This window comes from Ascaphus truei, chromosome 2 (assembly GCF_040206685.1).
Source record: "Ascaphus truei isolate aAscTru1 chromosome 2, aAscTru1.hap1, whole genome shotgun sequence".
Classification (NCBI taxonomy): Eukaryota; Metazoa; Chordata; class Amphibia; order Anura; family Ascaphidae; genus Ascaphus; species Ascaphus truei.
In genome coordinates this window covers 171340841-171367523 of record NC_134484.1, presented here as the reverse complement: position 1 = coordinate 171367523, position 26683 = coordinate 171340841, and the positions used below count along the sequence as shown (strand labels likewise).

The 26683-nt window shown below is 42.0% G+C and overlaps 1 protein-coding gene across 4 annotated transcripts in view; it reads left to right on the top strand.

The window, feature by feature from the left end:
• SLC66A2 (solute carrier family 66 member 2) overlaps positions 1 to 26683 on the top strand; it is a 136538-nt gene that overhangs the window by 86472 nt on the left and 23383 nt on the right. For 3 of the 4 annotated variants that reach the window (XM_075585536.1, XM_075585534.1, XM_075585535.1), the window contains one exon: positions 8544 to 8760. In XM_075585536.1, coding sequence (XP_075441651.1) covers positions 8544 to 8760 — 217 coding nt within the window. Of the gene's footprint in view, positions 1 to 8543; positions 8761 to 11648; positions 11961 to 15627; positions 15785 to 26683 lie in introns of all 4 variants that reach the window. The other variant, XR_012799096.1, reaches the window with a different exon arrangement.

The following is a 26683-nucleotide window of genomic DNA, read 5'->3' as shown; positions in this document are numbered from 1 at the left end:
ATAGGCCCGCCGTATAGTGAAAATCGCCGGAAAGCGGATCCGGCGATTTTCAGTTCTGCGCATGTGCAAACTACGGTATGCGCGTGCAAACTGCGGTATGCGCATGCGCACCGGGTGCACCCGCCCGTTCTGCGCATGCGCGACTTAGGAACCAACATGGCGGCCCCCTTCTCGGTGACGCCGTATCAGCAGATCGCCGAAAAGCGGGGCTCTTCTGTAAATAATACTACAATTTGTAAAATAAATAGGGGAAATAGGGTGTGTATTATACAGTACAGTATTATACAGTACTTATAAGCTCTGCTAGGAGGTGGATTAAGAAGATCGACTAGACCAGTGATTCCCAACCTTTTTTTGTTTGGAGGAACATTTAGAAAAATCTCGGGGAACCCCTATCTGGCATTAATATTGCTGGGAAGAGGGGGAGCTGGAGTGAAGGCCGGGAAGAGTGTGGGCCTGTGTCAGGGCCGGGGGGCTGGAGTCTGGGCCGGGGGAGCCGGAGTCAGGGCCGGGGGAGAGCGGGAGGCCACGTGGCCGCCCCTGCGGCTTTTTTTTATTTTTTTTTTTATTTATCAAAGCCCTGCCCTCGGCATCCCATCCAATCCCCTGCGGCCTGGCATTCTGAAGTCCCACCCCCAGCATCCCATCCAATCCCCTGCGGCCCGGCATTCTGAAGTCCCACCCCCAGCATCCCATCCAATCCCCTGCGGCCCGGTATTCTGAAAATACTTATCTACTGCTGCCGCCGCCGCATCCTCCTCGCCGCCGCCGACTCGTGCAGCGCCGCCGACACAAAAAACGGGACCAGGGACAAAATCCAGGACATTACCGGAACGGACCAATAACCGGGACAGGAGAGAAAAAAATGGGACTGTCCCGGCAAAACCGGGACGTATGGTCACCCTATATTTATTGCACACAGTTTTTGTACACTTACCTGATTTTTATTGTAGGGCGCAGACCACCTCACTTTAACTTCTAAAACATTTAATTATAATCAGTTTAATTGTGTCCTCCTAATAACTGCACCTTTAATTTAGGTGATCACTTCAGAGACCAGCACTGAGTATTCCAAAACAAATCTAGCCATACAGACTGAGAATCCAAATTGTCTTGATGTCTATTTAGTCTCCTTTTTTTTTCTTTCTGTTTTTTATTGTATTTTTTAAAATCCTGTTTATATCACTGGCATCCTCCTTTTATTGCAATCTCTGCTGCTTTTAATGTGCGTGAGTAGCAGCATCTATCTTAACATTCCTACGAGGCATGTTCTCTCCAACTTATCTATAGAATGCAGTTATGGAATGTTACCATTATAACAGTGCTAAGGGTTCAGCATTTAAAAGGCAAAAGATAGCCACGAAAGGACTTTACTATGAGAAAATAAACTACATTTTTTTTATTGGTGCATAGAGAATATTGTTGTTTTCAAGCTCTAATCAATATGCAACTTTACCCACTGCACTTACACATTGCGATGGCTCATTCTAGATACACATATACAAATGCACAGACAGTCCTGCAGTTTGTTTTCACTCACTACATATCTCTGACCTTATCAAAAATAGTTAGGAGTTGACTAATGTTGAACAAGCAATCTGTGTGTGGTCTCTCCTTCTCTCCTCCCCTCTCTTCCCCAATGGTTCCCTAGGACCATTTAAAGCCGGATTTCGTGAACATTGTTTTTATATAGGTGTAGCAGGAGGCCTCTGGAGCTGAACCCTGTTAATTACCGGTCAGGGCACCCCCTGCTTCCTGATCTACTTACTGGAGAAGCTCATGCCGGTTACTTCCTGGTTGTTAAGTGTTCCGCAGCAGGTTTGCCAATAGGAAGCTGCGACGGATGATGTTGCGGCTTCCTATAGGCTCCCATACCGTGGGAGATTTGAGCCGACATATTGTGCTCCCAGCTGGGGGTGCTGCCTGCATGTGCTACAGAGGGAAGTAGATCGGGAAGCAGGGGAGTCCCCAGAGCTGAAATTAGCACAGTTCAGTTGTTACCTCTGCGTACGCCACAACGCTTTCAAATTAGACTTTTACATGTAGCATCTCCAAAAACTACTTCAAAGTGATCAAGTTAGGAAGTACATATGGAATATAAGGAAGGAAGATTTATAACAGATGAATCTTAGTTGCATAAGTATTCAACCCCTTTGCTACTGCAGCTCTAAATTATTATTATTATTTTTTTTTTGCAATTACTGGTAAAGATAAAGGAATACAAAAGCATAAATATCAATTGAGTGGTCTCCCAGAGTTTTGAGTGCTGCTGTTCAGCCCTGAGACGCTGCCCAAATTCTACAGTCGCTCTGTAATGCTGTAGAAAGTGATCTTGTTTTCCTGACAATAGGAGTACTCGGAGTAACATTTTTGTTAAGATCTACTTTTGTTACTGAGACAATTAAAAACCACATTGAAATGTACAATACTCTGTCTGTAGAAACCGCATGCCCAGTGTCAGATTTCCCATGAGGCCTGGGGTGGCAAAAATATCCGCCCTCATATGCTTTTGCCGCGCTCTCAGGCTTATCGAACCTTATGGGAAGCCACTTACTTACATGTGTCCTGCCGTCGTCCTGTTCCTTTGGAATCCCAGCGTCTAATAACACAACCCTGCCTTTCACCATAACTTAAAACGTGATGGTAAACCCTACAGCCTTGAACTATTTGCGCTGCGCCCCCCCACTGCCTACTCCCCCTGGTGTTCACCCCCCTCCCACACCTTCTTTTCCGGCGTGCGGGAGTCATGTTACAGTACGTCACGCCATGACCTCGCAGCGTCATTTGATGCCATGGCGACGCGTCGCCTAAGACCCGGCTAGCAGCAGGTAAGTAAGTTACAGAAGCCTCACGCCTCCCCCGGCATTTAATTTAAATGCCCTGGGGATGACCTCGGGGCCCCTGTAATTGCCCGCACCCCACCCCCCCTAGAAATTCTCGCCCCCCCCCCCCAGCTTGCGCACCGCTGGTTTACCACTTCATGATATATATTTATTTTTTTCATGCATTTTTTAAAAACGAACTAGAATCAGTGAGAGCAGGATCATCCGGAATCTACTTTAGTAGATATTTAAATATAATGTGCCAGCTCTTCTATCCATGATGCATCAGTGTTGGTCATTAAGTATATAAGAGGAAAGTTGAGATGATATATGCAGTATTCTTGCTGAAACGTGGGTAGTGCCCTTGTGTTTACGTGAAATGTGTTTTTTAAAAATATATATATATTATTTAATCTTTTTTATTGATTTTCACTCATTGTGGTGGCTGTTGCATGTAATTGTAAAGACCAAGGGAATACAGTTCATACATGATATCTAACTCCAGGTCAATAGTGTGATGATGATCCAGTTTTGTACTCCAAAGTTGCTGGTCTGCTTGTAACTTTTTGTTATTGTAAAGTAAATTTTTTGAAGACCGGCCTATACCATTATCACATGGACATGGAGTTAGTTGGCACTGATTTAATTTGCTACATTCAGAAGCAGAGAACCAAAGATGAACCAGTGGTCCACTAGGCAAACTGGAGAAATAACATGGCCGCCAGGATCGGGGAAACCTCTAGCTGCTAATAGAACAGTTGCAATGTCAGTGGTAGATGACTTAATATTGATGACTCTGTGATCATGTTTGTAGTCTGCTAGTTACATAGTAGGTGATGTTGAAAAGACATGCGCCCATCAAGTTCAACCAATGCTAAATTTAGACAACAGATACTTTATCCCATATTTATACTTATTGATCCAGAGAAAAGCAAACAAAAAAAACCAGTGTTATGATTGGATGATATATCTCATAAGGGAAAAATAAATACCTTCCTGACTCCAAGAATTGGCAATCAGATTACTCCATGGATCAACATCCTTCCCATGTTTACCTATTTGGTATATCCTTGTATACCTTTCCTTTCTAAAATGTCCAAGCTTTTTTTTTTAACAAATCTATTGTATCTGCCTTCACAGTCTCCATGGGTAATGAATTCCACAATTTAACTGCCCTTACTATAAACAACTATTTCCTTTGTTGCTGGTGAAATCTCCTTTCCTCCAAGCTTAAGGGATGACCCTGAGTCCTTTGTACTGTCCTTGGGATAAATAGTTCTTTTGAAAGCTCTTTTTACTGTCCCCGACTATATTTGTATATAGTCCCCGACTATATTTGTATATAGTTATCATATCCCCTCTTAGACGCCTCTTTTCTAATCTAAATAAATCTAATTTAGCTAGCCTCTCCTCATAAGTTAAATTGTCCATCCACTTGATTAATTTGGTGGCTCATCTCTGCACTCCAGTTCCATAATGTATTTTCTAAGAAGTGGTGCTCAAAATTGTACTCCATATTCAAGGTGGGGTCTTACTAATGCTTTATAAAGGGGCATGATTATGTTTACTTCCCTTCCATCCATTGCCCGTTTAAGGCAAGATAAGATATTGTTTACCTTTGCAGCTACTGCATGACTTTGGGCACTATTGCTAAGCCTGTTGTCTACAAGCACTCCTAAATCCTTCTCCATTAAGGATTCCCCCAATTTATCCCCATTTAATTTGTAAGTCGTCTGTTTATTCTTGCTTCCCAAATGCATAACCTTACTTTTATCTATATTAACCCTCATCTGCCATTTACCTGCCTAAGTTTTCAGTCTCTCCAAGTCATTCTGGAGAGAAATTACATCCTGCTCTGATTCTACTACCTTTCACAATTTAGTATCAGCAAAGATGGAGACTTTGCTCTCGATGCCAACCTCAAGGTCATTAATAAACAAGTTAAAAAGCAGGGGTCCCAGTACCGATCCCTGAGGTACTCCACTCACAACCTTAGCCCAACCTGAAAAAGTTCCATTTATGACAACCCTCTGTTGTCTGTCCTTCAACCAGTTTTCAATCCAGGTGCATATGTTTTTACTGAGTCCAATTTGCTTTATTTTGTACACCAACCTCTTATGTGGAACCGTATCAAAAGCCTATGCAAAATTAAAGTAGACCACACCAACTGCATTACCCTGGTCTAGATTCATACTTACCTCCTCAAATAAACTAATAAGGTTAGTTTGGCATGATCTATCCTTCATAAATCCATGTTGACTATTGCTAATTTTGTTTTCCATTAGGTATTCCTGAATATTATCCTGTATTGAAACTTCAAGTAGCTTCCCCACTATTGAAGTCAGGCTTACAGGTCTGTAATTCTCCATTGTGATCTAGCTCCCTTTATAAATTACAGGCACCACGTCTGCTTTACGCCAATCTTGTGGTACTGAGCCTGTGGAAATGGAGTCCTTGAATATTAAATGTAATGGTTTGGCTATTACTGAATTTAACTTCTTGAGAACTCTTGGATGTATGCCATCGGGCCAGGTGCCTCATTTACTTTAATTTTTTCAAGCCGGCTATGAACTTCTTCCTCAGTTAACCAATTGTTCATTAATATGGAGGTTGTGGCTTCCTCCTGCGGCACTGCTATTGAAATTGATTCTTCCCTGGTAATCACAGAGGCAAGGAATGTGTTTAATACCTTTGCTTTTTCCTTATCTCCAATAATCTGCCTGCCCATCTCACACTGAAAGGGTCCTATATTTTCTTTTCTCATTTTTATGTTATTAAGGTACTTAAAGAACTTGTTAGGGTTGATCTTACTTTCTATTGCAATCCTTTTTTCATGAGCAAAAATGAATAATGTGATTTGCCCTTTTGCAATTTTTGTTACATTGTTTATAAATCTGATACGATGCCTCCGTCCCCTGTGACTTAAAGAATCTAAACGCCTGCCTCCTCTTTTTCATTTCCTCCCCTACCTGTTTATTTAGCCACATTGGTTTTGTCTTATTTCTTTTATACTTATTACACAAGGGTATACACTGATAAGAGTGCTTTTCTAACAATGTTTTAAAGACTGCCCATTTATCTTCTACATTTTCCCTGCAAAAACATCATCCCAGTGTATTACTTGTAGATTAGCCCTCAGATTGTTAAAATCTGCTTTTCTAAAGTTTAAGGTCTTTGTTGAACCCAAGTAATCAGTTTTTTGATAATTTATTTCAAATGAGAACATGTTATGATCACTATTACCCAAATGTTCCAGGACTTGAATATTTGCTATTACTTCTACATTGTTTGATATGACCAAATCCAGTACTGCCATTCTCCTGGTTGGTTCCTCAATAATTTGGGTCATATAATTGTCTTTAAGCACCCCCAAAAAGCTGTTTCCTTTTGTTGTAATGCTAATCTCATTGCCCCAGTCTGTCTGGATAATTAAAATCACCCGAGTATATAAAGTCACTACAGCTACGTACCTTTACTCCTCCCCCAGACAAAGTATGCAGAGACATACGAAACCTACGTAGGGTTTTAAGACTTCACGACGGTGGCGTCCACGTGGGAGGCGACTAGAATCAGCTGTGTTCAGTTCTCGGAAGTATCCTGCTACCAGCACCACAACAATACGGTCGTTTCACGGCGCTTCTTATTCCAACACCCAGCACAGAGTACAGCTTTGCTCTCTATCAGCATGCAAACCACATTCACTGGTTTGTCTTTGCTAGGCTAATTCTATGTGGCGACTGTACACTATTCCCCGAGTTGCTATATTAGGTTCCAGCGCGACCACAACTGGGCTACATCACGCTAGTCATACACTGCCACACGAGTGTGCTCTGCACGAGCACTCAGTATTCTAATCATTGGATAATATGTGTGTGCTAAGTTACTGTTGGTTCATGACTTATTAGGTAGCTGCTATTTCGGGTTTCATTGTTACCATAACTAGATTACAATATGCTAACCCTCCATTGCTACACATGGTACTATTTATAGGATTATAGAAGATCAGTGTTTCATGTCCTGCTACACTGTAGCATGTGGATTAGGCGTGTTTACATCTGTTGCATTATGAGTGAGCCATCTATGTATACTGTTACCCTAATATTCATGACATGATTACATACACTTGATGCTGTACACTGCCATCAGTGCCATCCACTCTGTGTAGCTTTCATTACGAGGTTGGATATTTAGTGTGAGCATTATAATTATACTGGTGTGTTCATCAGACTAATATCTTGCAAGCTGTACCAATTAACAGTGCTATTATTTGCAGCAGCACTTGTCTGTATAGGTGCTACTTAAGATATCCATACAACATTATATCACACTCGCACCTAAAGAGGTCTTTTGCATTATTAGAGTATGAAGACCTGAGTGATATTGTCGACAATAGTATATCTTGAGTTATTGTTATAGCATGGACTGGACTCTTTACCCAGCATTGCTATACTCACAGCATGCCTCCTTCCTGGGGAATTTTAACCATTTAAATGTATATATTTTTAAACGTCGTTGTTGTGATTTATTGAAATCAAATTTTATTATTTTTGTGCATTTGTGAAAACAATACTCAATTTGTGTCAATCTGAGGAGATTAATTAACTCCTACAGTGGGCTATTGTATACCCTGACTATTACGGTTACTATATTTTACACTTTGAGTGCAGTTATCGGGGTTCTAGTGTTAACACATTTGTTAACTTTCGTCTCCAGTATATGTATTTACCCCAGTGCACCTAAGTTCACTACTTTTTGTATTAGGAGAGCGTTGATTCCATTTCTAAGCTGGTTACCCTCTGCAACAATGATTCAGGTGCTCTGACGTGTCACCGTAGCAATGCAGAGTCAAATGATGCTGCGGGTCACGTGATGTGACATCCCATGACCCCGCAGCGTCATTGACCCAGCTGCAAGGTAAGAGGGGAGGGCTCGAGCACCGGGGAAGGCCAGACAGGGGGGCGCAGCAACAAACGTTTGGGCTCCCCTGGTTCATCGCATATTCCTACAAACATTTTCTTTATACTTTTACCTCCACTGCTAATTTCTATCCACAAGGTCTCTGCATTTTCATCATTCCCTTCATAGACATCATCCCTTATAATAGGTTTTAGATCTGGTTTAACATATAAACATACTCCACCTCCTCTTCTATTTGCTTGATCTGTCCGTAAAAGAGAATAACCCTCTAAATTAACTGCCCAGTCATGAGTTTCATCCCACCATGTTTCAGTAATGCCTATGATATCATACTGCTCCCTTGCAGCCATTAATTCAAGCTCCCCGATTTTATCTGTCAGGCTTCTTGCATTAGCAAGCATGCATTTAAGTTATTTTTCTGCCTGTACTATTATCTTATCTGCTCCTTCCTTTCTGCGCCAATTTGGTTTAGTCTTTAGAAGTATTCTAGTATTATCTGTATTTACTATGGATGTCTCGCTGCTGGTCAAACTCGCATTTGCCCCCATTCTACCTCCATAACCCCTTGCTATTTCCTCATCTGTCTACCCGATCCGCAATGTGCCGCAATGTGGTTATAGTTTTTCTGTGTCCCAAACCGACACAAATAACGACATCTCTGGAACCAAGGGTGTCTCAGAGTCCAGGGGCCCTAGTTCATAGAAGTTTAAAGCAGTAATCCTATTTTTTTTTATGTGTGTTTTTGAGGCATCCTCTGCGTTGTATGCATCTTGTAGTGATTCTGAAAGTTTTCTGTCATTGCAGATTTTGATATGAACTTCTTCTGGCACTGGAGCAGATTCACAGACTACATACAGTGTGTGCTGGCATTCACCAGTGTGACCGGATACATCACCTATCTCTCCCTGGACTCTGTGGTTTTTGTAGAGACGTTGGGCTTCTTTGCAGTCTTCACAGAGGCCATGCTTGGCGTTCCTCAACTTTACCGAAATCATCAGAACAACTCCACCGAGGGAATGAGGTGAGGAAACTGAGGTCTAGCAGATCATTCATTTCAGGTCTCATACACTCAAAGATGAAGTTGAGATTAAAAAAAAAACAAATCACTTTTGTTCCAACATTGTACCATCTACTTACTCATTCTGAATGTTACATAATTATGTGGGAAAAGAAAAAAGAGCACACACGACGCTCGTAGAAAAGTACAATTTTAATAAAAAATACATAAATACATGAACACATATGGTTTTGCATTCACATGGTGTCCATAAATAAAAGCCTTCACACTTAAGGGGAAGTGTGGTGCCCACTCAGAGGGTCCTGTAGTATCTGGATACTTATGTCTGTCTGCTGCTGAGTGCTCAGTCAGTGCAGTTATTACAGGTGCTGCTGTAACGTTCAGGGCCGCTCACAGTGAGCCGGGACAGGTGTCCTGGGCCTGGTGGCTGCGTGGGGCCCGGTTGGTACTGCAAGTTGGGCCCGACCTATGGCCGGGCACGGCTGCCGGTCCTGTGGCTGCCGGGTCCCGGCTCTCTCTCAGCTGCAGGACTTCCTCCTCCGACGCCGAGCTTATGAAGCTGGAGCGCCTTGGGCCTTCTGACGTTGACACGTGCCGTAAGCAAGCTGGGCTCAGGTTCTGGCACGCATCAGCATGAGAGGGAAGCTCGATGCGTGCCAGCAGCTCGGCATGGGACCGAGTGAGGGAGGCCCGCAGCTGAGAGAGAGCTGGGGCCTACAGCGACCGGAGCTGCAACCGGGCCCAACTTGCAGCCACTGCTCCCAGCCTGACCATCCCTAAGGTAGATAAATGTATTTGGGGGGTGTTTTTTTTTTTTTTATATGTATTTGGGGGGATTATATGTATTTGGGGGGTGGGGGATTTTTTTTGTATTTTGTGAGGGGTTTGTTTGTGTCGGTGGAGGGGGGGATTGTGTGAGTGGGGTAATTGATTGAGTGGGGCAGAGTGAGAGGCGAGAGGGAGTGAGACAGGAGAGAAATACATGGAAAGAGGGGGGAAATAGAAGGGGCTTATAAAGTGTGAAATGGGGGGGGGGGGCTCACAAGACTGCTGACATGGGGGACCCCGGTCGTAACTAGTCTTGCAGCCTGGGAAATCTGTCTGCGGCCCTGGTAAAATCACCAGCTGTGTGATCTACCTCTGCAGCATTTTTCAGAGAACCAGAGAGACCAGGACTTCTCCTCAGGAATTGGGCTACTGGCCAAACCTAAAAATAAACCGCCAACCCTACGCGTTTCGTGAGATCAATCACTCCAACCAAGCAATCTCTCTGGTTGTCTGAAAATCGCTGCAGAGGTAGATCACACAGCTGGGGATGTTACAGCAACACCTGCCCTAACTACACTAACTGAGTACACAGCAGCAGACAAACATAAGGATCCAGATACTACAGGACCTGACAGGACCCTCTGAGTGGGCGCTACACTTCCCCTGAAAAGTGTGAAGCCTTTTATTTATGGACGCCCTGTGAGTGCAACACCATGTGTGTGTTTTATTTTTTTTTTATTAAAACTACTTCTCTGTGGTCGATTTTGTGCACTTTTTTATATTTATTTTTCCCCACACGGAAAACCTCCCACGGAGATCAGCACAGGCCTGTGAACCCTGCTTCTACTATTTCTTTCACTACCGCTAAGATTTATCACCATCTTATTATTTTTAATAGATGTGACTTTATTTTATTGTAGGCTGTAAAGTCTAGTTATTTCTATCTGTTCATTGATATTCAGTGTGTTTATATTGGATAATTAGTTATCCTCTTATCTTATCCACGTGTTTTATAATCTTTGCGCTTAATTTTAACCATCACACTATAATTTTCCTTTTTTACATAATTATGTGCTTTCTGCTTTAAAGACCCAATTAGAGACTTCTTTATATGGTCTCTTTATTGCTTTCCTTTCTTTACCTTTTGTTGTTTTTTCCCCCGCTTTTGTTCTGACTTTTTTTTTTCTCCTTTTGTTCTTTCTTAAAACATATATTAACAATTGATTTAATTGCCCTTTCCATCAGTGTCTGATGCCTCCTTTTGAAATTGGCTTTTTAACCCACCGTGATAACTATAACTTTGGAATTTGTATGTTAAATATGAGCACTTAACAAGCATCTGATGAAAGGAGTAGGCAATACATGCTTCAAGATAATGTGATCGTTTGGAAAATGTAGGCTGGTATGACCAAGGCTCATATTTACAAAGCGATTCTGTACCGCAAGACACTTTGAAAGTACACTATGGTGTCTTGCGGGATGGCACTGTTTAGTAACTATGGGCCTAAAAGTTAAAATCACAGTTTTTAAATGAGAAAACCAGTAAAAATTAATAAAAAGGCAGGTTGTAATGTGACAGTGCTCCCATTGTATTGCAAATTCCATATATGTTGCTCACTGAAGGTTGGGGCTTTCACAAGTGACCAGTGAGTCTTTTGATATACTTGGGGAATGTTGTCAACTGTAATTATACTGTTTCCATCCCCTCATGATTTATGCATGTTATCGTTTCATTTTTTATTTTTTTTGTAGATTAGTGCATTTAAAATAAAACAAATTGACAGCCAGGAAGAGTTGTATTGAAAAATCATTTAGACCTGAAATGATAATGAATTCGCCTTTACAGGAGCCATTTCATTCTACAATTTATTTATTTATAAAATTGTTTTACCAGGAAGAAATGAAGATTTACCTCTCGTTTTCAAGTTTGTCCTGGGCAATAAGTTTAGGACTAAAAACTGCAATAATACCAAAATAAAAGGACAATAACAACAATAAGCAATGCACTCTGCATGTGTTGGGGACAAACAATTTCAAAGATCCAGTGATCATTGCAGATTTATAAAGCGTTTAGAAAATCATAGTGTAGAAGGAATATTTACATCAATGTTTCTCTGATATAGAAACGTTCTGGAAGAGTTCACACAGAATACAGTCAGAATGGCAAAATTGCTCTTGGCCTCTTCTGTGCTCTTATAACCCATCTGCTTACGTCATGGGGAGATGCAAATTTTTTTAGAGGATGATCACGTCAGCCCAATCTAAATGAAAGTGAAGCCCCTCCACTTTTGTTCCCGTCACCCGGAGAGGAGGCGTGGCGATGGGTCACATGATCACTGCTGAAGCAGTCACATGACTGCAAATCCCGCACGCTGGTTCCGCCAACACTGTTAAGGTTAAAGGGGCAATACTTCCTAGGACCAAAGTGAGCTAATGTAAGTGATCTGTTTTAATGGGTTGCATCTGAGTTATTGTTGCCTTTCTTACCCAATCTATTTTTAAATTATTTGTTACAGTTATAAGGTGTGGAAAGGTGCGCTCAATAGTAAATTGTGATATGTGGCAATATTAGAGGGTTAAACAAATGGCTAAATTGCTAGGAGCAAGTGCTCTAAACTAGAAGGTGCAGCTAGTAAATAAATGTTAGCTCAAGAACATAAAGGTAAAGGAATAAACCAGCGCAAACGTCAAAAAAGATTCTTTAGTAAGATAAAATAAGCACATAATAAAATAGCACATAAGTGCTACAGGGGAATTGGCAGTGACTCATTGTTACCAGGCTTCCATAGACATCACGAGATGGAATGAGGTTTCTGGAAAAGAACGCCAAGCTTAGCGAAGGATTGTGTGTCCATACATTATATAGATGGTATAGCCGGTAGGGAAAGCACTCGCTCCCGGCTTGGTATTATGAACAGTCCCGTTAGAGATGGAGAAAGAGGCGCAGGTCCAGCCTCACATGACTCGCAATCATGATCACTCCGTCGGGGAGACACTAACAGCGCGGCAGATGAAGATCCGCTCCTGTAGGGAAGGCACCCGCTCCTGGTCCTCTGCAGTGAGTTCTGCAAGTCTCCTTCAGCTGAGCATGGATGGGTGTGGACAAAATCACCTACACTGCCTTCACAGCTGAGGTAGAATAGCTCAAAGCAGCAGCGTAGCTTGGACAGCCGGCAGCTAAAAAGGCAATGGATACCTGCTATAGCTAACCAGCAATAATAAAGCGATAGAAATGTAGCTTGGATAATGGTCAAAATGACCAATAATGAATAGAAAATAGCACAAAATCTATTCCAATGCGTTTCGTAGCTGTTGTTACTTCATCAGGCCCCATCCCTGATGAAGTAGCAACAGCTACAAAATGTGTAATACCCAGCCGGGAGCGAGTGCTTTCCCTACCAGCTATACCAGCGGTGTGCAAACTGTGGGGCGCGAGACTTCCAACGGGGGGCGCAGGGTTTACAGAGGCCCCGCGCGCTTCCCGAAGGCACTTAAATTAAGTGCCGGGGGAGCTGCAGGGCCTCTGTAAACCTAACTTACCGTGGCTCCGGCGGCTTCCTCCCTGCGTCGCCATGGCAACGCGGCGTCAAAAACGTCATTACGCCGGAGCGCGGGTAAGTTGGGGTTGGGGGGGCGCGGGAATGAGTGGACAGCCGGCAGGGGGGCGCAGGGAAAAAAGTTTGCGCCCCCTGGGCTATACCATCTACATATGTGTGGACACACAATCCTTCACTAAAGCTTGGTGTTCTTTTCCAGAAACCTCAATCCATCTCGTCTATGGGAGCCTGGTAACAATGAATCACTGCCAATTCCCCCTGTAGCACTTGCTTATGTGCAGTTTTATTATGTGCCTATTTTATCTTGCTAAAGAATTTTTTTTTGAGGTTTGCGCTAGTTTATTCCTTCACTATTTGTTACAGTTGGTATTAAAACATGGTGCACTGAGATGTGGGAGGTGTTTAATTTCCTCTGCCTACTCCCTTTTATGTGATATCAGGGTGTTTAAGAAGTGCTTGTATACGTAGAATGCCCTTTCTTTATCTCTATTCATTCTCTGCTAGGGGCAGGTTGATATGAGGGTTAAGAAAACACTTGATTTGACTCACACTTTTGTATTCAAAAGCTCTTAAGAAATTCTACATTTTCATACAAATAAAAACCCCAAAAATCAGCTACATCTGTGCAACCCTGGTTTCACGATGATCTCTTGGCATACAATGCTTTCACTGCAGCCAGGGATTCTGGGAAATGACATGCAAATGAGCACACTTACCTTTTGGAGGATTATTTATATTATATGAATAGGGTTGCCAAGTGACTTTTCCAAAAATACTGGACTCCATGCTGTTTCCTCCTCTCCTTGGCCCCAGGCCCCTGACACCACCTCCTGATTGGCTGCATTACCCAGCAGCAGCCAATGGGGATGGAGCAGGCCGCCCAGCCCCCTTGCAACAGCCCTGCTCTCCCTGCTCGGGGAAATCCCGCCGCTGCCCCCCAAGCCGGTGAGGTCTTTATGTCCAGAGAGGTAATACCGGACACATAGAGGACTAGTATTGGCTCTCATCTTTTTACTGGGCAATGTCCAAATACAGGACAGTTCGGTTCAATACTGGACACCTGGCAACCCTATTCAAATATGAAAGGTTGGTGGTGAGATTACATCTTTTTAAAACCTTTAATTGCACTTTTCCAGAATATATTCTATTCATATTTTTCCCATATTATCTTTCCTGCAATTTAAAGCAGTAATCCTTTTTTTTTTTTTAAACAGAATCTGAACTGCACTATTTTTTACTCTTGGGACCCCTGATTCTAGAAAGATTTCTCCTTTTTTTTTGTGCCATATTTTTCATATTGAAGCCAATAAGGCCACTGGGCTAGTCCAATAGAAAGCCGCAACATCATCCCCGGGTGACATTGCATCTACTGGCCAGAGGGAGTAAGGTCGACTTGGCAGCTGATATTGATTTTCTGAGAAGGAAGATCGCGGCCCAGAACAGTAAATATCTTGAGCATTCATGTAGCCAGCTATAGCACGGTTGACCTCTGGATGCCACCCTCCCGCATATCTTAATTAAAATAACATTTAAAAAAAAAAGTTTTAAATCGTAGATGTCTATGATTCAAATGAATTTTGTGTGCCTATAATACGTTATAAAATTAGCAACTTTAGACATGAGCAAGAAAGGACAAAAAAGTCAGAACATTTAGAGATAGGCCTCGGACACGCTTACCGCTGGCGCGCTGAGGCTCAGGGAAAGCGGGTGCTTTCCCTGGCCTTGCGGTTGCTTACCGCACGTGCTCTCAGCAGGCCGTCCAGGGGCGGGCGCGTCACTGGCCGGGGGCGGGCCAGTGACGTCACGGAGCTGGTTCGCCCTCATTGGGCGAACCGCTCACGTGACCGGCCTGTCGCGCCGGCAAGCGGGAGAATTTAAATTCCCCTAAGACCTGCGCTTCCGCAAGCGCGCGGAAGCGCAGGTGAGCCCCTACTAAAGCCGCTCTAATTGCGGCTGTAGGGGCTCAGTGCTAGGCGGGAGTGCGCGTCAGCACGCTTCTGCAAGCAAGCGGGCAACATGTCCGAGGCCTAAGGAAAAATAAAGATTTTGGAAATGTAAATTTAATGGACAAGTGTTGAGCGGTTGAATTTTTTTTTTTTTTTAATTTGACCATGTTCGTCAGTCAAAGACTTCTTCTAACGAGTATTAAATTATAGAACAAATATGCAATTTTACTTATGACAATCTTTAAAGGATTGGCTAAATATGTCCTCATGGTTATTAATAAGATAAGACTTTAGAGCTGTGTTCAAAGAGTATTTAAGACATTTGCATAGTTAAAAATCTAAAATCCACGCAGGTTTGTAATCTCTTTTTAATTACAACACTGATTTTTGAACAATATGAAATAGGGCTCGCATACGAGTCTCATGCTAGTATCTTTAGGGAAAATGAGTCCTTCGTGTGACTTTCACTCTCTTTCAAGTCACCTGTGTTTTCTCTGAAATCATTAATTACCTTGTGAAACCAAGGGAAGGACAGTTATGATTAATTTAGATGAGCCTTTCTTTATTCACGCACAGTTCTTTTATCTCACCTTGAACAGGTTCTGTGACTGGTGACCTTCCAGGAAAGTAGAAACTTTGATGCTCCCAAAATGGGTTTGTAGAAAGTAGTGTAGCACTATTTCTACTAATCATGGTTGGGCTGACTAAAAGCCTAGGAATACACCTCCGCCATCATAACCTTCGAATATTACAAAGGTAACTACTGTACACACTGTTTATTATGAACCACTGGAGCAGAACATTTTCAATGAATTGGATAACACATTTTGAACAATGACTAAAACATTATTTTTCTACATATATTCAGAGCGTATTCATATACTGAATATACTTCTGACTGCTACCAGTGTAGTGTTTCTGTAAATAATGACTTGTGATATGCAGCAACAGGGTGATGGTAAGTGAAAATAATCTCTGCTATGACGCTCGTTAAATCATACTAATGTTGAAACTTTTTTGCTTTTCTATGTGTTTTGCCACATTTCCTGTGAGATCCTTGACATACTGTTGCCCCCATTGCTCTCCCATCTTCTTCATCTTCAGGTCATCATGACATTGTCTGAATCATCCATTACCGCGTAAAAGGCAGAGAAGGAGAGTGGAAAATACCTTTTTAATGGTGGAAAGGAAGGGCAGATCAAGTCCAACTCATCACACAAAGACATCATACAAAAAGGGAGGAAGATCACTTCCTCTTATGCACGAATGACTAAGCTTTCATTATTTAAACACATTACACACTCGTATGTGTAATGGGTTTAAAAATGAAAGCTTAGTGCATTGTGCTTAAGAGACAGTGAGCTCCCTTATCCGCCTCCCTTTTTGTATGATGTCATTGTGTGATGCGTTGGCGTTGACCCGCCCTCCCTTTCCACCATTAAAATATATTTTCCACTCTCCTCGGTCTTCAACTGAGCCACTGATTTGAGCCACTGATTTGAGCCACCTGTGCAGAAGCAGCGTTGTCCTGAAAACATGACCTGTTTGTGGCTCTTGAGGACTGGAGTTGCCCACCCCTAGCATAGAAGGAAGCCTCACGTTGTTCATAAAAGCTGTGTTGAATCATTCTGCTCGGTGAAGGATAACTTTGTTTGTTGAAAACAGCTAGACTCTAAGGACCTCATTTACTTGTCTGTTGCTCACCTTTCCAACATAAGAAACTGTGCCATTTAACAGCAGCATCAACCATCTCGGGGATGCAATCAAATTAATGTAATGTGTTTTGGAATTAGGTTATAAAGTAGAACTGCCACCTACATAATCTGTCAGGAGAGGGTTAGCATTTATCAAAGGTGCCAAAAACATATTAAAGCAAGTAGTCATGCTAATTGCTTTTTCACTTTGTAAACCATTGATGACACTTAAGTTGTTTGAATTAATCATTACATCCCTGCTCCCAAAAAAGACAAATGTAGTTGTCCTTATTTTTTTTTTAAATATAATAAATATATATCTATCAAGAAACAAAAGTCCATAGCCACAGCCAATGTGGCAAAATACACAGTGAAATACCTATATATCTCTTGAAAAAAGGGTCATTTAGTTAACCCTTTGGCCAAAGCGTATAAGCCTTCGAGCCACTTTCAAGGCATGACCATAATATCGCAGGTCCTAACACTAACTGATTAAAATCCTTATTTACGTCTATAATTAGAGGAAGGATGGTTCTGGCATTGAACCTGACGCAATCAGCTGCATGTAAAGAAAACCTGCTTACCTGGACAGTGGGGAGGGGCGAGCTTTAAACCCTGGGTGGGAGGAGCCACTAACCTCCAACAGCTGAGACCAGCTGGACAAAGTAAACAAACACGCAGATAATAATAGCATGTTCTTGTATAGCGCTGCTAATTGTACGCAGCGCTTTACAGAGACATTTTGCAGGCACAGGTCCCTGCCCCGTAGAGCTTACAATCTATGTTTTTGGTGCCTGAGGCACAGGGAGATAAAGTGACTTGCCCAAGGTCACAAGGAGCCGACACTGGGAATTGAACCAGGCTCCCCTGCAGCAATCTCAGTGTCAGTCAGTGTCTTTACTCACTGAGCCACTCCTTTTCCTTACCCAGCAAGCTCTCAGAACCCCCCCCAAATTACCAAAATATATATATGTTTGTGTATATAAGTGTCAAAAGGAGTGCTACTGGGCGTGGCTAATTGTATAAAATAAGAAAGAAAGAAGTCCAGAGTAACATCCAAAATGTAACAAAAAAACACAGTGAAATACTTATTTATCTCTTGAAAAAAGGGTTATTTAGTTAACCCTTTGGCCAAAGCGTATAAGTCTGCGAGTCACTTTCAAGGCATGATAAATTGTATTATATAATCAAAATAAATAAATAATGAATTAGTTTTTTTATGTAATAGTCTATTATTTTTTTGCATGGCTTTGTGTGCTCTTCTGTTTTACTTTATTTTTGTATGAGGGTGTCTATATTTTTCCCGTCAAACAACGGGACAAGTGTTGCACAGTCGAGAGCGCCAACTGCGCATGTGTGATGAGTGCTTGCCGGAAGCTTGCACGCATACGTGGTCGGCAAGTGCCAATTGCGCATATGTGGCCAGCGCCTATAGAAAACCAGGACAAAGGCCTAAAAACCGCAACTGTACTGGCTAAAATGGGACGCTTGGTCACCCTATGTCTACACTTCCACAAGGCACTGACTGGTAAAATCCAATTTTTTATTTTTTTTGATCACACATTTTTGGGTGTGCTTTTTTGCCCCCCTTTTTTTTTCTAAATTAATTAAAAGAATATGGTTGTCATCACAGATTGTCTACGCATCCTTAGGAGATTTCATTGTGTTTGATACTTCAGTCCCATTTCCATGGTGTACAAAAACTATTGTCCTTTGTAAACGTCCTTAATTGCCTTTACCAAATTCTCTAACAATTTTTAGTTTGAGAGAAAGTCTTGAATATAGTGTCAATTTTGCAATATCCCCTTAAATGTAGTCATCACTGTCAATTTTCCAAGACATTTTTGAATACCTGCAGAATGGCCGTTCACGCGCTTGTGATCCCTCATTAAGGGTTTCAGTAGTTCAAGTACCTAAAAAAGGGACCCTGTGCTTCACTCACAAAACCGTGGCACAGGTTAACATGCAATAGCAGATGTTACCATTTTGTGGGAGGGCCTTCTATGTGATCAGGTAGCACACACGAGACATGAAACCTAACCAGCCTTACTTACGCCATGGAATAATTTCAAATGCTTGAGTGCCAGAGTGCATTGAGGTGAACGAATTACCCATTTACACCCCCATAGCAATACACATGTACACACGCACTCTGATACGTTTATTGATATACATACACTTTGACTGTCAGATACTCGCACACACTCGCGCGCGCGCACACACACACACACACACACACACACACACACACACACACACACACACAAACTTAAAAATGAACATTTTCATGTTGGTCGCACTTTTAAGAGTTTATTTGTGGGGCAAAGTTTTAAAACCTGCCCCACCCCACCCCCCACCCCCAAAAAAGTTTTAAACCACGAGAGACATTAAAATGTAAAACAATGTGGGAGAATGTGTACTTTTCACATTATTTTACATCAAAGATGCCTTTGCAGAGTTGGTAAAGGCACGGACTCTGAAAATGCTGACCCTGACTGAATAATATATGGAAGCACTGCTTTTGAATTTAAAGTAGGAAATCTGTAGAAGACTTTAAACTAATAACGCTGTCAGTCTGTGTTTGAAAAGTAAGATACTGGTGAAAACAAATGGAGTACTATTGTACAGTAGGTGAAAGTTGTCACCATCACCTCCTGCCTATTCCTTCATTCTGTTCTAAAGTGAAAAAGTTGCTCCAGTTGGGTCTGTAGACTATATTTTACATTATTTGGAGAGAACTTTATGCAAGTGGCTGAATTTTCAACTTTATATATACATTAGGTTTGATTCACAACTGGGTTCTAATAAAACCTATAGAAAATATTAACCAATTATATAACCAATTTATAAAGAATATAAAAATGTAAGGAAATGATCTTAAAGCCAGCTAAATATGTTTTATTTTGTTAGCATGCATATGTGGACAGATTCCCATACACAGAAGTATGGTATGACCCATTGCAGCATTGGGGTTTCAGTTTCAATCCAGACCCACAGTGTGAGGCTGCCAAATGAAATGTTTTGAATTTGAGAGGTTTAATAAATTATATCCTGTGTTTGGTTTATTACAATAAGAAAAATAAAATGCTGCCGAAACCTTGTGTTTTCACATTTGTATTCTATGGAATGCAATTTTTTTTTCTCTTCTTGTCTTGGTGAATTCTCCTCTTGTGATTATTTAAGAAAAAATAACAATAATGTATGCTGAGAGTCAGGTATACAGTAACTGTGTCTGTCTGCAGAAACACTCGGCATGCTATAAACCTTCAAACCTACAGGTTTGTAAATTGGATTGGAAAATGCTGCTCAGGGGGAGCCAGACAATCAGATATAAAACAGCAGCGTAATAGAATTGTCAGCTAAAAGAAAATAAGTGACATTTCTGAAAATCAGCACAGTGAACTAGAAGGGTCAAGTCAGAATGCAAAAACGCAGTTTCACAAACTTTGAAAGAATGTTAGTTTGGACAATGTTGGGGAAAAGTACATTATTTTAAAGGTGCAATTCCACCTACTCAATCATATTTTGATTTCCTTAATCAAAACTTATTTGGTTGCTGGGTCAGCCTTGCGCCATTGGGCCAATATGAAGCTGCAATGTCATCGGGGCATAACTATGCAGCTTCCTAGTGGGTGATCTTGGCAGCCATCTTTATTTTTTCACCACAAATGCAAAGGTACATTTTATGGGAACCAGACGTCCCTGCTCTGAGAATAGTGCAGTTCATCTTTGGGGGACACCCGCCACCTTTTTGGATTATATACACATCTGGGAGGTGTATAGAGATTTCTATAAATCAGTGTTTAACAAACGAGTTCTGCGGTACCCTGGTATACCACAACCTTCTGTCAATGGTGCTGTTGCCCCGGGGGACACGAGGCCCTTCTGCACAGTGGGTACATCCAGTGTTGTGTGCAGCCTGACAGGATGCGATCAGTCTCTACACTCTCCTCACTCAGCCCGGCACAGAGGAGAAGGGAAAGGCAAACTGCAGCCTCTGGCCAGACAGTGCAGGACATGCCAGCTCAGCAGCATGTTTTAGGTGTTTGATGAGGTAGGCGAGATCTATGTTGGTGAGTGGGTGAGGTGAGAATTTTCTTGGTGGGAGGTGAGGGCCAGGTGGGGAAGGAGGGTAAAGGTGAGGGCCATGTGAGTAGGGGGGTAAAGGTGAGGACCATGTGGGGAGGGGGGTAAAGGTGAGGGCCATGTGGGGATGGGGTGGAGGTGAGGGCCATGTGGGGATGGGGTGGAGGTGAGGGGATGGGGTTGAGATGAGGGCCATGTGGATAGGGTTTGTATGAGGAAACTGTGTGGTGTGCGTATGATGAAGTATGTGTGAGAAAGGGGTGAAGTTTGTGGGCAGTGGGAGGGAGTGGTCTGCATGTGGGCTAACTGTGTGTAAGTTGTAAGTGTATGTAGTATGAGAAGCGGTGAATGTTTTGTGTGTGTGTGTGTGTGTGCTGGAGAGCGGGGATGAGTGTGATCATAGGGGGCATATGTGTGTGAGCTGTTAGGTGAAGTATGGAGCATGTGAGGGAGATCTGATGAGCATGGATTCCGCTGAGATTTTACAAATCCTTCAGAGGTGCTCCTGCTCAAACATGATTGGGAACCGTTGCTCTAAATCATTGCACGTGTGCTGTGTTTTCTCTTTCAAGGGGAAGTGGAGATGAGAATTTTCCCAGGGACATAAACTGCTGCTTTAATGTTTCATTTGATCTTATTAAGAGTTTATATGTTGATTTTCTTTTACAAAAATAAAGAAATTACCAAAATACCGTATGCAGATAGTTCAAACTTTTATATGAAGCATAAAGAAAAATGGTACAGTAACAGATAAAACAATATTTGTTGCCTTGGTTATATCTGTAATTCCTGATACCAAGTGGATGATAAATACATGGTCTATTGATAACCCTATATGGGTCCTAATTCTATCTGTCAAAAATAGGATGGTGAATGGTAGTACGCATATGGGGGGGGTGTAAGGTAAGGCAAATAGGTGACACCTTATATCTTTCCACTCATTCCTGGAATTAAATTGCTAAATCAGGGACACCTAGGAGCTCAGGCTGGAGATCGGCACCCGAAGTGGCTCCTACTCTGACCTCGACCCTATATGGCGTGAGTGGCTTCCTCGGGGTGTCTCTTTAGCCTCTGAGATTCTGAGATACTCTTTTAGTAATACTCCCTACTCATCACTACCATGCCAACTCCCTTATTGGCCGGTTTGATGATTGTACCGTCATTCTTCTTCAATTCTTTTTAAGTGTAGCTTTCATCATGAAACCTTGAGTTTTATTAACACTGGCTTGGATTTGTTCCTTTGGTCAGGGTTACCGCATTCAGGGCCCGCTCCATGCTCACTGACAACGTTCAAAATAATAGATTTACCCAATTGTAGCCGTTGTGGTGATTTCTCTAGCCACAAAGCGGATGAAATCTTTGATTAAGATAGATTCCTGGAGACCGCTTGGCCAAATGCTGTTCCTGCATTAGCGATTTTAAACATCATCCACTTTGGCTGTCAGGGTGGCATTTTGTTGAATGAGGTGCTCCAGTCTATCCTCCTGATCGGCAATTTGGTCCTCGCCTATGCTTAATTTTTATTGTATGACGAAATTATTTAGCAGAATATGGATCTTATAAATTACTATTATACGGCTATTTTTTGCTATTTTAGCACATTCTGCTTCACGTAGGCACTGTATAGCACAGGTACTATCCATTCCAGGTCTGTTTTTAGAACGGGTTGTTTAGTAAATAATAATAAAGGATGGAGAATAAATGTGTAATTCCACATAGCCATTCAAAACACAACCTATTTTAAGTAATTCAACAATCTAATTTGCTTCCTTAGAGGCAATACAGGCATACCCCGCATTAACGTACGCAATGGGTCCAGAGCATGTATGTAAAGCGAAAATGTACTTAAAGTGAAGCACTCCCTTTTCTCCACTTATTGATGCCGTTAAGGAGGGTGGAGAGAGAGAGAGAGAGAGAGAGAGAGCCGTTAAGGAGGGTGGAGAGAGAGAGAGAGAGAGAGAGAGAGAGCCGTTAAGGAGGGTGGAGAGAGAGAGAGAGAGAGAGAGAGACAGCCGTTAAGGAGGGTGGAGAGAGAGAGAGAGACAGCCGTTAAGGAGGGTGGAGAGAGAGAGAGAGAGAGAGAGAGAGAGACAGCCGTTAAGGAGGGTGGAGAGAGAGAGAGAGAGACAGCCGTTAAGGAGGGTAGAGAGAGAGAGAGAGAGAGACAGCCGTTAAGGAGGGTGGAGAGAGAGAGAGAGACAGCCGTTAAGGAGGGTGGAGAGAGAGAGAGAGAGAGAGTCAGCCGTTAAGGAGGGTGGAGAGAGAGAGAGAGAGAGTGTGTGTGTGTGTGTGTCAGCCATTAAGGAGGGTAGAGAGAGAGAGTGTGTGTGTTTGGCCCGCCCGTCACTCCGCCTCAGGCCTATGAGAGCCTCAGGCCAATGAGAGGTGTGCGGGGGCGGCCCAAGGGACCAATGAGATTTCCCCTAGGGACACCGGACATGCAGGCAGGCATACAGTGCTTTCACTAATATAGTATAAAGATTGAAGCGGAAAAACTGCTTGGATTGCTCCTTTAATCATATCTGACCATGCAAAAAAAAAAAAATATTTTCTTATGTTTATTTTGAAATTAATTAAAAATTGTATTTTTTAGATGCCTCTGAATGAGGAAGTGTTTGTCAAAGAAATGTCTGTAAGCATAACTTTTAACCTCTGTTCATTGAATGCAACCATGTATTGTCCACTTAACTGTGCCCAGGACATATTTGAAAAGTGTGTGTGTGTGTCTTGCTTAGAGAAATTGTGGATGGCGGATAGGAGGTGGCAGACGAAATGGGCGTCCCGAGACAGGAAGGAGAGGATGGTTGTTATAGGGAGGGTGGAGATGAGGGAAGCCAAGAGCAGGGTCCACATAGGTTTGGGGAGGGGGAGGGTCACACAGGTAGGGGGAGAAGATAGGGGTCACATAGGTGATGGGGGAGAAGTGTAGGGGACACACGGGTGATGAGGGGGAGATGTGTAGGGGACGATGAGGGGGCACATGGGCGATGAATGTTTAATAACCTTTAAGATCTGCGTTTGCTATCCCGGGTACAGCTAGTATATATTGATTTATGTAGTGTTTAGAACAAATACAAATTGTTTGCTGACCCTTTAAACACAGGATTGGTTTGTAGAAAATATATATATTTTGATTTTAAACTGCGTTGAATAATCCTACTAATGCATCAGGTTTGCTTGAATTGTTTGAGTATGATATTTAAAAGTATGCAAAATTTAATTTCAAAATGAAAAATATTAAATATATTTCCATTCATAACCTGGAGAGTCACCATGCCAACCCAGACAAGACTTTCCTAAGACTGCTTTCTGATTCTGCAAAAGAACAAGAGAAAAGATTGTGATTCTATCATTTCACATTCCAGTCTACTAATATAGCCACTATGATATGAATTGCACTTTTGTTCTCCATACACAGATATTTACAAATCGCAAATGGAACAAGAGACAAATTACAAAGTTAATCTGGGAGATGATTTATGAATGAACAATAGTACAATATAATTTGTCTGTATGGAAGAACTGAGTTGCAGAATCTAAGTTAATTGCAGGACTAAAAATAGCAAATAGATACAAGTGCTCCGACTGCACCAGAGGCATGCAATTGCGGATTCAGGATGTGCATTTTTCATTTATTTTGTTTGTATATGGGGTAAAGGCATAGACCATGTCTGTAACAAATGATCCTACAGCAGAATGCCATCATTTGTTTAATACATTTTTTTTCATAATTCATTTATTTGACATGCAAAGGCAACTTTCTATAGACAAGACGAGATTCAACATGCTCCCTTATTAAGTGTTCTGATTCACACAAAATACAACCACCAAACACTTGGATAAATACAGTTTTCCACAGATTCATGTAGTAAGAAGGGTCTAGGCCCCATTATTGACTTTTACTAATTATAACATCTTAATTTGCACCGTAAGAGGACAGTTCATACTGTTTGTGATGGTATAAAGAAGACAGCGGCGTTAAGTCGGCATGTCAAGTATATTGTAATGGCACTTGCTAAAAATTCATTAGATTAATTTGCCTGCTAAGGGACCCTTTTTATTTAATAATCTCGTCAGATTTTCGGACAGAAGTAAAATATGTGTAGGCTGAAGGCGGAACGAGAAACACAGTGCTAATGCAAGTAACGGCCATCATACAGCAGGTTGGGCTGAGACCAACCTAAACAAGTTGATGACCGTGTATCCTGCAACAAAATATCACACCTGATTTCTTCATCCAGCAGCAGTCACATCTGGGGGTGTCTTGAACATGTTTCAACGGATACAAGATTGTTGTGGTCAACCAGACGTAGATCTAATGGCATTCATCTCAAACAGGAAAGTACAGCGATTCTGCTCGAGGATAGACTATCCACAGCTTGGCGAATGAATGTTCTAAGCTTCTCATAGAACTTCCGTTTCACATACATCCACCCCCCTCCCCCCCAATCCCGCTTATACAAAGAGTAGTGAGAAAGAGATGATGGCCAATCGGGTATGATGGTTAACACGTGCGTGGTATGCTCAGGCAGTGATTATGGCAATAGAAAAGCCATGGAGCTTGCCACAAATACAAAGCCTACTATAGCAAGGACCAATAAAGCACCCAAACTCGCAGAACTAGGTGCTTGCAGTCTGATGATTGAACGGCAGTTGTTGGAAGATAAAGGCCATTCAGAAAATATAATAAATCACTTGTCCGCCAGGAAAAGGTAAACGTCCACAGTACACTACCATGTCTGGTACAAATGTCTGCAGTGGGGTAAGGAAAATGGCCAAAACTTCAATAATCCTTCATCGGCAGTACTAGTGGAATTTCTTAAGACGGATTTGACAAAGAACTCGATCTAAGCTCATTTAAAGTACAGATTTCTGCATTAACAGCCCGGTTGGAAATAAATGTAACCAGAAATGTAACAGAGTACCTTCATGGGACCTGTCATTATGTCTGCAAGCCTTTGTGGAACCACCAGAGGACCTGCCGTTGAAAATGCTAATACGAAAGACAGTGTTCCTTGTGGCCATTACTTCAGCTAAACGAGTAGGAGAATGGCAAGCACTTTTGTGTAAAGGTCCCTTTCTTATCATGTATCAAGATTAGATTGTCCTAAGAATAGTAGACCATTTCCTACTAAAGGTATTGTGTGAATTTCATTTAAATCAAGATATTGTCCTGCCTTCTTTCATTCCAGAACCAAGGAATCGGAAGGAATAACAGGGTATGTCCACAACCTGAGCTCTTGGGCTACAGTTGTCGGCCATGGAGCTATGTAAAGCAGTAGTGTGGTAATCTTTTCACACATTTATAGAACATTATAGCATGGACATCCAGTCCTTTGCTGGCGCAAGCTTTGGACGGAGAGTGTTACAAGCCGTAGTTCAGTAAATAAGAAAACAACTTTGTGGGTTTGATATTTTAATTACAAGGATTTATTTTCCCTACCCTTATTATAACTGTATGTCCCATGCGTACACAGCCATTTATAGGAAAGGACAAAATGAGTGTGTTCTTACCATAATTTTGGTTTCCCGAAATCCGTTCATCACTGAATATTTCCCTTCCCGGGTGTTTTAAATGTATAACCTATATTGTTAGCTTGGGGGAAATCCGAAGAATCTCTGCTGAAGTGGTTTTTTTTTCCTCCCCTGTCCTACTTAAATGGAGGGGCGGGGATACCCCATGCACCAACATGAACATATTCCAGAAAAGGAAAATGAAGAACAAAGGTTTTCTTGGAGAGAAGGAGCGGTTCAGTGAATAAAGCCACTGACTGGCACTGAGAGTTTGAAGCAACCTGGTTCAATTCCCGGCGTCGGCAAGTCACTTTATCTCCCTGTGCCTCAGTCACCAAAAACATAGATTGTAAGCTCCACG